Raw genomic sequence first — 11,602 nt, forward strand, 5'->3', positions numbered from 1 at the left:
GCTAGTCTGGGAAATCAAGGTCAAGGTTCCTGGACCAGAATTATTCTTCCAGTTTGACCTGACCATTTTAACTGCCAGCATATTTATTACCATTTGTGGTATACCAAATTAAACAAATACTCCATGGGCCCACTTTCTGTTCAGATAATCCTCTCTGCCCAGTACAGAAAATGTGTTATGCTTTCTAATTTACAACCATGGCACAAATAATCAGATTTAATTTCATTGGCTATTTTTTGTGCTATGTACCGAGAAGTTGTTTTTGACTTACAGCGACCCAATGAATGAATGACCTCCAAAATGCACTGTCATTGCACGGGATAAACATCATTTTTCTGCCACCTTGCGGCAGATGATGGGAAAACAGAAGAACATGAACCATGGCTCACATGTCTCAGACAGTATGATTGGGCTACAAAGAGGTGAGAAGGTTGTCAGGTTCAAATTAAAGAAGCCTTATCAGCTCAAATATGTTGAACGATGTGACTCAGTTTACAACACTAAGGGCCAAACTAGTGGAGGGGTGTCTATGAAGAGCACAATACCACAATGCCTTGCACCCTACCACTAAACTCTGCTATGTCGGCATTCCCAGCTTGCAGCTTGCTGCTTGAAGCTGGGGGCCGTGTTTTGCTGCGCCGGCGGAGGAGAAAAGCAACGCCGGCTTTCCCGGGCATCCGGGTATGTGGGGAGAGGCGGAGCTAAGGCTGTTTAAGGCTGCTCTGCCTCTCTCCCTCTTGCAGTCGCCGTTTGCTCAGCAGAGACGCAGCAGCGTTCCCTCTGAGCGGCGAAGCAGGGCGTGGCGACGGCGGGTGAGTGGCGGCTGTAGTGCTCGGCGCGGATGGGGTTGTTTGGACTGAGGCATCGGAGCGGCCTCAGTGGACGGCGGTGTTTGGTCACTGCGCCGCGGCGGCTGCGCTGGGCCGCACAGTGTCGGCCTTCTCGGCCCAACGGCGGTTTGTGCACTGCTTTGGCAGTGCTGGGGGGAAAGGGCCAGGGATAGGCTCTGTTTTGGGTTGCCGGTTAGAGGGCTGCACACTTTCAAGCCCTTTTAGTGCAGCCCTGTTAAGGGATTTACTGTTTGGGCCACCCGGGGACTGCTTGGGGTGCAGGTTATTCTGTTGGCTGGCCTGCATACGGGCTGGTCTGGCGGCCAATGCTTTGCAGCACCTTTGCACCCACACCTGACTGCTCAGGGGGTGGCATTTTGTTTGGTGGGGCCGGTTTGTAGGGCCCAATTACCAGTCACCTCTACATAGGGGTGTGTTGGGGCAGTGGTGCTGAACATCTAGCCCATTGGGCTGGTGTGTTGCGGTGGCCATTTTGGTTTGGCTGCTAGCCTGTTACTGGTGGCCATTTTGTTGCTGCTGAGTCCAAGTTGCCTTCATTTTGTTTTGAAGCACTGCAATTAACGGTATGCCTCCAAAAAAGGGGGGTGGTAGGTCAAAAGGCAAGCAGCCTGCTAAACGGCCTGCACAACAGCTGCCTGACCCCCTCTGCAAGAAATTTTGGAGCGCATAGCGGCTCTTGAACAGGCTAGAGGGTCGCAGGGGCAGGTTGCCAGCAGGGCGAAAAGGCAAAAGGCAGTGAGGGCCACAACAGCGGCAACGTTTAGGCGTGAAATTTTAACCTGTCTCTCTGCCTTAGAAGGTGCAGCCAGCACAAGTAGTGCCAGCAGCAGTGCAGCACCAGTACCGGAAAGTGAGGACACCGGAGTTGGCGTGTTGGAACAGAGCGGGTTTGTGGAAGCTGGCCCGGTAGCAGTTGCTGTGGACACCGGGGAAGGTGAAGGTAAGACTGGCACTGCAGCACAACACACATATCCGTGGCCATGGGGTGCTTGGTGTCAGGTTTCTGCATCTAATGTGGGTGGTGCTTCTTATGCCGTAGGTAATCAGCCTGGCACATCCCAAGGGGGTGGTCAATTTGGCATGTGGCCATCTTGGCCTCAACAAGCTGTAATGGGTCAACCTGTGGGAACAGGACTTGGTGGTTCTAGCATTCCTTGGCAGCCGCTGCCGGGTTCTTCATGGATGCCTTCAATGTTTGGGCCGAGTTTGTACAGCTCTGTCCCTTTTAATGCCTTACCTTTTGGGATGTGGCACTTCCTTTAGGAGATCACCTTACCCAGGCCACTAGGGACAAAATCCTTAGGGGGGACTATGTGGATGTCTTTACCCTCCTCTTCAGGGAACTGGAGAAGAGGGATAAGGACGAGCTGGACGATAAGGATAAGGAAAGGCTTAAGCGCCGCAGGGTAGATAGAACCTGGGCCAACTGGCTGCCTGGTTTCCTTATATATGCCGGTGTAATTGCTAGGGCGCAGTCGTGGAGAGCTTCCTCCTTATTTCAGTACTTAGACATAATCTATAAAGGGTATAATGACTTTGCTGGTGGGGCATGGCTCTAATATGACGAGGAGTTTAGAATGCGTGCTGCCATTAATCCAGGAATGCCCTGGGATAGAATACACCAGCAATTGTGGCTCCAGGTTATGTCACCATCTAAACCAAACATTGGGGATCGCTCTGACAGCGGTCACCTAGTACACCGAACATCGACTAATGTTGCTACCCGCATTACTGCGGGGCAGGCGGTTCAACCCCGCCTGCTCTGTTGGGAGTTTACCTCCCAGGGTGTGTGCAATAGGAAATTTTGCAAATTTGGGCATGAATGCCCAATCTGTGGTGGGCCTCACGCCTTTACCGCTTGCAAGCGGCAGAAGCCTGGTGGGAAACGCGGAGGCAGGGGTGGCGGCGGACAACAGCAGTTTCCACCTGGAAAAGGGGCCCAGCCCCATAAATCTGAAAGTGCTTAGACAGCTTTTAGTCCACTATCCTAGGCGAGATAATGCTCGCTATTTATTAGAAGGGTTCACGTTTGGTTTTCGTATTCCTTTCCAAGGCCCTCGTTCCCCTTTCATGGCAGCCAATTTGCGTTCAGTGGCTGGCATGGAAGGGGTGGTTAGGGAAAAGATCGCCAAAGAGTGTTCTGAGGGCCGAGTGTTGGGTCCGTTTTCTTCCCCTCCGGTTCGATGTTTGCGAGTTTCACCATTGGGGGTGGTTCCTAAAAAGACCCCCGGTGAGTTTAGGATAATACATCACCTGTCATACCCTAGGGGTGGTTCTGTCAACGATGCCATCCCTGATTATTTGTGTTCGGTCCGTTACACGTCGTTTGACCAGGCTGTTGTGTTGGTCCGACGATGTGGAGTTGCTGCGGAGTTGGCAAAATGCGATATCAAGTCTGCCTTTCGCCTTCTTCCAGTCCACCCTCAGGATTTTGAGCTGTTAGGGTTCGCCTTTGAGGGGCAGTTTTATATGGACAGGGCTCTACCTATGGGCTGTTCCATCTCGTGTGCTGCCTTCGAACGTTTTAGTTCCTTCCTTGAATGGGCATTATGTCACCGGCTGGGCTGCCAGGATGTGGGGCATTACCTCGATGACTTTATTTTTTCTGGGAAGGCTGGGTCTGGACAGTGTGCCAGGCTCCTGGCGGGGTTTGTTAGCCTAACAGAAGAATTGGGTGTACCTCTGGCTCAGGAAAAGACAGAGGGTCCTACCACTAGGTTGACATTTTTAGGAATCGAGCTTGATACCATTCAGCAGACGTCTCGTCTGCCTTTGGATAAGCTCCGGGACCTTCGAGCATGCCTGGCTGTTGTAAAGGGCCAGGAAAAAATTTCTCTTTTGGAGCTTCAAAAGCTCTTAGGCCATTTGAATTTCGCGTGCCGTGTGGTTGCGCCTGGCAGGGCCTTTTTGCGTCGGCTTTGTGATGCTCTTGGCACCCTTCGGTTGCCACATCATAAGCTGAGGATTAACAGGGGTATGCGTGAAGATTTACGGGTTTGGGAGCGTTTTCTGGAGTCATATAATGGGGTCACATTTTGGAGAGGGGAATTATTGTTGGAAGCGGAGCTACAGGTGTCCACAGACGCTTCTGGGTCCTTAGGTTTTGGGGCTTATTTTAGGGGCCATTGGTGTGCCGAGCAATGGCCAGCCGACTGGTTGGAGAGAGGGCTAAATCGGGACTTAACATTTCTGGAATTATTCCCGATTGTGGTAGCTGTTTTCCTATGGGGAGATAACCTAGCAAACCGCACGGTTCATTTCTGGTGCGATAACCAGGGCGTGGTACAGGTTTTGAATTCTCTCACATCCAAGTCCCAAGCAGTAATGAGGTTGGTTCGGCCGTTCACGCTCCGCTGCTTGCAATTGAACATCTTGTTCAGGGCCAGGCATGTCCCTGGTTTGGACAACGGTGTGGCAGATGCACTGTCTCGCTTGCAGATGGAGCGTTTTCGGCTGCTTGCCCCCGAGGCCGACTTACTGCCGGCTCAGATGCCGCAGGAGCTATGGGATCTTGGACGATGGAGGCATGCAGGGCAATGCAGTTAGCTATGGCGCCTAGCACGATGAGGGCTTACGACCGGTCGGTACGCCAGTTTTCAGGGTTTAGGAGTGAAGCGGGGCTGCATCAGGTATGGCTGGTTCCTGTGGAACACTTGATGCAATTTTGTGTCAATCAAAGAGGTAAGGGCCTTGCAGTTAAGTCGATTAAAGCACAGTTGTCAGCTTTGGCCTTTGCGAGTAAGACTCGTGGGTTTTGTGAGGTTACGGGTGACTTTAGAATAAGAAAAATGCTGGAGGGTTGGTCCCGGGAAGCAGGGCACCATAAGGATGAGAGGCAGCCCATTTCTCCGGAAGTTTTACTGGGTTTGGGTTCGATATGGGGTTGTATTTGCAGTTCTGGTTTTGAGGAGAAGCTGTTTCATGCAGCTTCTTTAACGGCCTTTTTCGGTGCCTTGCGAGTAAGTGAGCTCGTGGCTGCATCCCTTAAGGATGAGTCTGGTAGGGCATTGTCGGTTCGAGACATTAAGTTCTCTGGAGGGAGTGTCACAATTACGGTGCGTAGTTCCAAGATTGATCAGTCACGGAAAGGTGCGGCTATTGTTCTTGGAAGCTGTGGCACTAAGGACCTTTGCCCTGTAGCTGCTTTGCAAAGGTACATGTCTGTCCGGGGTGAGGGGCCTGGGGTACTGTTCCGTCACCAGGATGAAAAACCCCTCACGAAGTATCAGTTTTGGGTGGTGACTGGGCGCGCCCTGGCTAAGTTGGGCCTGTCGGGGGTTAAATTTGGAACCCATTCTTTTAGAATTGGGGCAGCTTCTACAGCTGCAGCTATGGGTTACCCCGTGGAGGCCATCAAGAAGGTGGGCAGGTGGCGTTCTTCCGCTTATCGATCGTATGTTCGCCCCCTTACTAGGCTTTAAATGGTTATATTGTTTTTTCCTTTCAGGAGCTGTGCCGTGCCGCGAGAGGCTGAGGATCCTCATCGTTGGGCACAGCATGGTGTTTTGGGCCGCCCACCAAGCCAAAAGGACGTCGGTGGGGACCCAGTTGGGTTTGAGCGATCGGGCTACAGTTGAATGGCAGGGTCGCCGTGGCCTTCGGTGGCCAGGCTTGTTGCCACTTTTGTTTGAGGGGAGGTCTTGCCCTCCTCCCCATGTTTTAGTCATTCATCTAGGTGGGAATGACCTTGGTTTAGTTGAGGGACGTGCCCTCTCTGTTCAAGCTGAAGCTGATTTACGTTTGGTTGTCCAGCGTTGGCCTGGGGTTTTGATCGTGTGGTCTGCCATACTTCCATGCAGGGTTTGGCGGGAAGCTTGGGAGCCACGGGCGATAGAAAGAGCAAGAAGAAAGGCCAATAGGGCTCTATTCAGAGCCATGGAGGGTGGTTTAGGGGTTTATTTGCCCCATCCACAAATTCGAGCGGAATTGGTTGACCTTTATAGAGGGGATGGCGTTCACCTTTCGGTGAAGGGCAACAGCATTTTTCTTAATGACCTGCGGCAAGGGCTTAGGTTGGTGGTAGACCATTTGTGGGGCGCGAGGGCGTAAGCAGAGGCTTCACCCTGGCAGTGGCAGGATAGGGTCTGGAAAAATCAGCGGGACGGTGAGCACCCTTGGCATGTACCCATTTCAAGGGGAAGCGGGGTCTGTCAGGATCTCTGGTATTGTTTGACGGCTGCCAGTAGAGAGGGCAGACTGCCGCGTGGGGCCTCCTGTACAAGTACGGCCCCTCATGTTTGACGGCAGGGGGGTCATTAGGCTTGGTGGAGGTTCCATACGCCTGGCCAGCCGGGTGCCAGCCATACTTTGGATGGCTCGCCCTCGGGGCAGAGGGGCTCGCCCAGACAGGTCAGGGCGGTGGTCCATGAGTGACCCCAGGGCCTGACCTGTACCGCTTAGTTAGCCCTTGCCGTTACTACTGTTCATGCTGTTGTCAAATAAATGACCTTTAGTACCCAACAATTGCTTTTGTCTCTTTATTCCGCCTGGGGTGGCAAGTGCAAATCCATTCACTAGAGGACGTTCTTTCTGCTGGAATGCTCCAGCCTGTTAACCTGGGACCAGGGGGGAAATATATGTATGTGGCCATTCACACATGCACCACCAACACTGGGCCCTTACGAACCTGGGACTTTGTATACAGATGGCACATTGGTGTGGTATTTTCCCATCAAATAATGAGGCCAGTGTTTCAAGACTCCCGTTTTCAATTCAAGAGGGTGCATTCATGAACTTCTCTTGTTCCCACCTTGAAATTGGAAAGCTAGAACTCTTGCTGAAATAACTTGATATGCTGTCAGAAAGAGAGGGTAGAAAGGGCATTTCTGAAATGCAAAATACATTTCATGGCCTGATTTATATAAGAACTTCTGGCTGATCATCCACTGTGTCCACTACAAATACATAAAACAAATTTCTCTCAATTCAAAGCAAAGATCTAGTCGGTGACATGTGGTTTTTCAGGTTTGTGTGCTTTCTTCTATGGCTCTTATTGCTAGGTGAGTAACAGCAGCTCAAGCTTTGGTATTACTTTAATTCCTCAATGAAGCTGATTCACATTTGGCATGAGCTCAATTTCCCAGCATCATGCAAAATTCTCTATTTAAAATTTTTAAATGGGGAAAATGTTTAACGTTTTCTTAGTAGCATATCTCTGCTTCCATGATGAAATATGAAGGTTTCAGAGTATTTGTGTGAATATTCTTCATCTGTCCCAAAACCTGGATTTAAGATCTGAATTTTTAATTAACGTGTAACATTTGATATTTTGTAAAAAAAAGAATTTATGGGGATTTACAGTAACTTTGTGAAAAAAGGAGTTCGAACTCGCAATTATTTGATTTTTCTGTCCGCTTTAAGGAAGGGGTTTCCGTTTTAAATTCATTGTTTCCTGTGTCCTAAAGATCTTTCCCCATATTCACTTGTATAATCAGCAAGAGGTCATCATCTTGCTTCAGGTTTATTTATTTATTTATGTTGGCACAAATTCTCATGACGTATAAAAATTCTAATTGTGATTTTGAATGAGATGTGGGAAGTGATTCTGCTCCATTCTTCTGATACTGCCATTGTTCTTTTTCCAATCAGGTTCTTCTGCATCAATCACTTTAAAACAGCCAACAATGATTACAGCTTTGCCTGGAAGCTCAGTGACTCTAGACTGTGTGGCATCGGGATACAGTATCAATGATCACCATACTCACTGGCTCCATGAAGTCAAGAAGAAAGGCCTAGTTTTCATAGCAGCCTTCAGGACTGGACACCCTACATACATTGCCAATGAATTTAAGGGCTGAGCAACCCCTTCCTCTAGCGGCTCCACAGCAAAGCTAATGATAGATGCTCTGAGAGTTGAAGACTCCTCCATCTACCATTGTACCAGATGATCCACATTGTTATAAAATGGTCTGTTTTCTATACAATATCCTCGAGTGGACCAGAAACATCTCAGCTACTCTGGTTCAGTAATTATTTCCTTCCTTTCGGTCCTTTCATTTTCTGATTTGATCAGAGTTTAGATGAGAGCAACTGCTACATCTTAGGACCTCTTCATTTTCATGGTGAGAAGAAAGACAAAGTAGTTGGTGAGGTATCTCATCTGCTTCAACAGAGGTGCTGAGATTAAAGACTAGAATTTCTTGTTATTTGATGTGTCCTCCTGGCAAATAATGAAGACTGCTCTTAGATATTCAGAACTGGAGTTTGTTATATGCATATAACTTAAAGACATTAACTCATTGACTGGGTAATTGTGTATCATACTTTCTCCTTTCCAGGAATCAAAACCCAGTCCCACATTGGATTTTTTCAGATGATGGTTACCAGCAAATTTCTGAATTTCTGAACTGTTTATTAAGTGTGTATAAATTTGTTCAGCAGCAGTAAGCAAGCCTTTATTGGCATATATAAAATATAAGATATTAAACACAGAAATGAGTCCATACAGAATGAGATTAAAATTACAGATAGGAACAGGGCAACAGTGCAGCAAAACCAGTATAGAATATTACTTGTCAGGGTGTATAGCCATGACACTGTAGAGAAACTTTGCTACTATTTCAGTTATTTCCCCATCTGGGTTGTCAAGCAGAAACTGAACCTTAAAAACCAGAAAACTCTGAAAGTTGGGCTAATATAGGGCTAATATAGGATGTGTAAATTTGTTATTCAGTTTACAACCCAAATACAAAAGGGCACCCCATGTAGTAATCGGAGTCACAATAAAGAACTTACAATGGATTAGGTGTTCAAGACCTACCAAAAGCTTAATGAGCACCAGATAGCAACCCAAAAATTTCCAACAATTTATATAAAGAATATCATAACTTAAAGGGCCAGGTGCTTATATATAGTCATAGAAACAGGCAAAAGTCCCACAGTCCAAAACCCAAAGTCTTTCAGTCAGTATAGAAGCTTCCTCTTCCTCTTCAGGTATGTGTTGGAGACCACCTCCCCAATGGGAGAGTCCATGGACAGACTGATGAATTTGCCACGGGATGTTTCAGGATCTTTTTCAAGAGCATGGGCAAGCAGCAGTCATGCCTATCAAGAGAATCAGATGTACGATAGATATACAATTATAGACATTACAGTGCCCAAAGTTACAAACAATAAATGAACAAAAGTAACTTACAATTCCAGAGTTGTGCCTTTACTCCTCTTGACCCAAATGGGAATTGATTATCAGGTGAGTAATGAGAGTGGACACATCAATATACATAACCACCCCACTTAAGGCCATCTCATGCATTAAAGGGGAACAGCCGCACTCAAATTACAATTCCAAACACTGTTGGTATAGCATAACAAGCAGTACAAAAGAGAACAGCAATGTAAACATTGAATAGCAATGTCACTATTATAAATAACACGACAAGTCCAGCATTTTTTTGAGTCCATGTGGAACCAATGATCCCAATTGAAAGGTCTAGGAAGATTCCCTTCTCAAAAGCTCCTTCTGTACATCTCCCAAACCAGATGATTTCACCACCTCCAGTACAGAATACCTAAAATCCCGAGGATTTCTGTGATGCCCTAGGAAATTCTGTACTAGGGGAGCTTCTAACACCCTATTCCTGATACGTGATAAATGCTCCTGTATTCAAATTTTAACCGGTCGGCTACTCCCGACATATACTAAAGGGTAGGAACACACTATGATGTACACAAAAAAGCAGAACTTAGTGACGCTCAAGTCAGTCAACGTTAATCATTCCCTTCCCATTTGCCTTCCTGTAGTACTTACGGAGAAGAACATTGTCACTGATTTAGGCAACTGAGCCAGCCAACATGTAACATGGGAAAGTAAAAAAAAAAATAATAATAGCTGTACAAGCTAATTCCCTTTCATCCAAAATGTAGTGCTCTGTCACACTGTCACGATAAAGTGAAAGCTTTAAGTTCTGTATCAAAACAATGTTATTCAAAGGCACCAAATGTTCTACAGAAATTCATTTTGCATATACATGCATTTAAAATTACCCACCACCCAAATGATTTCTTAAAAATCTCATGAGAAATAAAGTGAAGGTAGTTAGTGCACATGGCAAGCGGCTGTGTGTGTTTTCATCAAATCTAGTGTGTTTGCAAGAAATCATTGTGTCTTTTCATTATGTAGTCCCATAAGCTTGTCTCAGCACTAGTAGGATTGTAAGATCTAGTTTTGTGTGGCAAGAAAGGAGGTACGTTTTAGTGTATCTTTGATTACCTCTTTCACCTTCTCATTGCGGAGAGTATATATAAAAGGATTGAAGAAAGGGGTTACCATGGTGTGAAAAAGAGCCACTAACTTGTAGAATCCCGATGAATGGATTTTGTCAGGTAGCAGATACATGAAAATGGAACAGCCATAGAAGACAGATGCCAAAGTCAAATGAGCCCCACAGGTGGAAAAAGCTTTTTTTCGGCCTGTGGCAGAAGGGATGCGCAATATGTTGGTGATGATAAAAAGGTAGGAAGCTGTTGTTAACAGGAGGGAACTCAGGACTATAATGGAGGTTGAAACATAGCTCAACCACTCAAGCAATGTGGTGTCCTTACAAGCTAGCCTCAGGACTGGTATGATATCACAGAAGAAGTGGTTAATGATATTTGGACCACAGAAAGGGAGCTGACATATGACAATTGAAGATGGAAGGATAGACAAGAAAGCTCCAAGCCAAGTTGCAGCAATAAGTTGAAACGTGAACCAGTTACTCATGATGATGGAATACCGCAGCGGGTTACAAATGGCTACGTATCGATCAAAGGCCATCACAGCCACTAGAATGTAATCAGATGTTCCCAGGTAGAAATAGAAATGAATTTGGACCATGCAACCTATGAAGGATATTTCTTTGGTGTCTGTAATAACATTCCACATCATTTTGGGGACAATGGCAGAAGTGAAGCATAATCCTGAGAAGGAGAGGTTACAAAGGAACCAGTACATAGGCGTGTGAAGTCGGTAATCTTTGCACACCAAAAATATGATCACAGTGTTCCCAAGTAGTGTCAATGTGTACGTCACCAATATGGTTAGGAAGACCGGGACCTTCATCTTCTGGATGCCAGGAAAACCTAGTAAGAGGAATTCCTTCACTCTGGTACTGTTTTCAAATCTCATGGTTTTGTTTAAAATTGTAGTAATAAACCGTATTGAATAAGTCCAGTGTAGTTTTCCTAGGTGTGTAGCCATGTCGGTCTGCAGTAGAACAGCAGGATTTGAGTCCAATGGCACCTGAGGGCCAAGCTACACATGACAAATGACACTTAAACGGCAAGTGGATTGAGTGGAGAGCAAGTGAACAGGGAGAAATAAACTTGCTGTTCAAGTGTCATTCGTCATGTGTAGCTTGGCCCTCAGAGGCCAAAAAGTAGAAGCTTTTGAAAGTCAGAGCTCTGAAGAAGGGAGCTCCATAGTTTTGCTGCTTCCAGTTGTACAGTTGAAATCAGTGAAACAAAATTCTTTCAACGTTTCCATCAAAATAATAAAACAATCGAATTACTCTTATTTCAACAACTTCGTACCTATTTTTTTCAGAAATGAATATAGTATGCTTTTATATCTGTTGTTCTTATTACACCTTGACTTTTTTTTGCCACAGATCTTGCCATTTGTTGCCTTTTTTAATCCACCCAAGAAACTGGTCTTGATCCAAAGTGGAGCTTTTCATTGAAAGTTAACCATGCATTCATTCTTATCCATGAAAAGCTATAGTGTTTTCACGGGATTATCTGGAATGACAATAATAATAATAATAATTATTATT

The 11,602-nt window shown here is 46.3% G+C and overlaps 1 protein-coding gene across 1 annotated transcript; it reads right to left on the bottom strand.

Annotated features, from left to right (window-relative positions):
• Positions 1 to 10,008: 10,008 nt before the first annotated feature.
• On the bottom strand, positions 10,009 to 11,028 carry LOC129339867 (olfactory receptor 6M1-like). The gene has a single exon (XM_054994440.1). The coding sequence runs from the start codon at positions 11,026 to 11,028 to the stop codon at positions 10,009 to 10,011; it is 1,020 nt and encodes a 339-aa protein (XP_054850415.1).
• Between the last annotated feature and the right edge of the window lie 574 nt (positions 11,029 to 11,602).

This window comes from Eublepharis macularius, chromosome 12 (genome assembly GCF_028583425.1).
Source record: "Eublepharis macularius isolate TG4126 chromosome 12, MPM_Emac_v1.0, whole genome shotgun sequence".
Taxonomy (NCBI): Eukaryota; Metazoa; Chordata; class Lepidosauria; order Squamata; family Eublepharidae; genus Eublepharis; species Eublepharis macularius.

Coding starts and splice junctions, on each gene's coding strand:
- LOC129339867 (XM_054994440.1), bottom strand. CDS start 11,028: ATGGCTACACACCTAGGAAAACTACACTGGACTTATTCAATACGGTTT.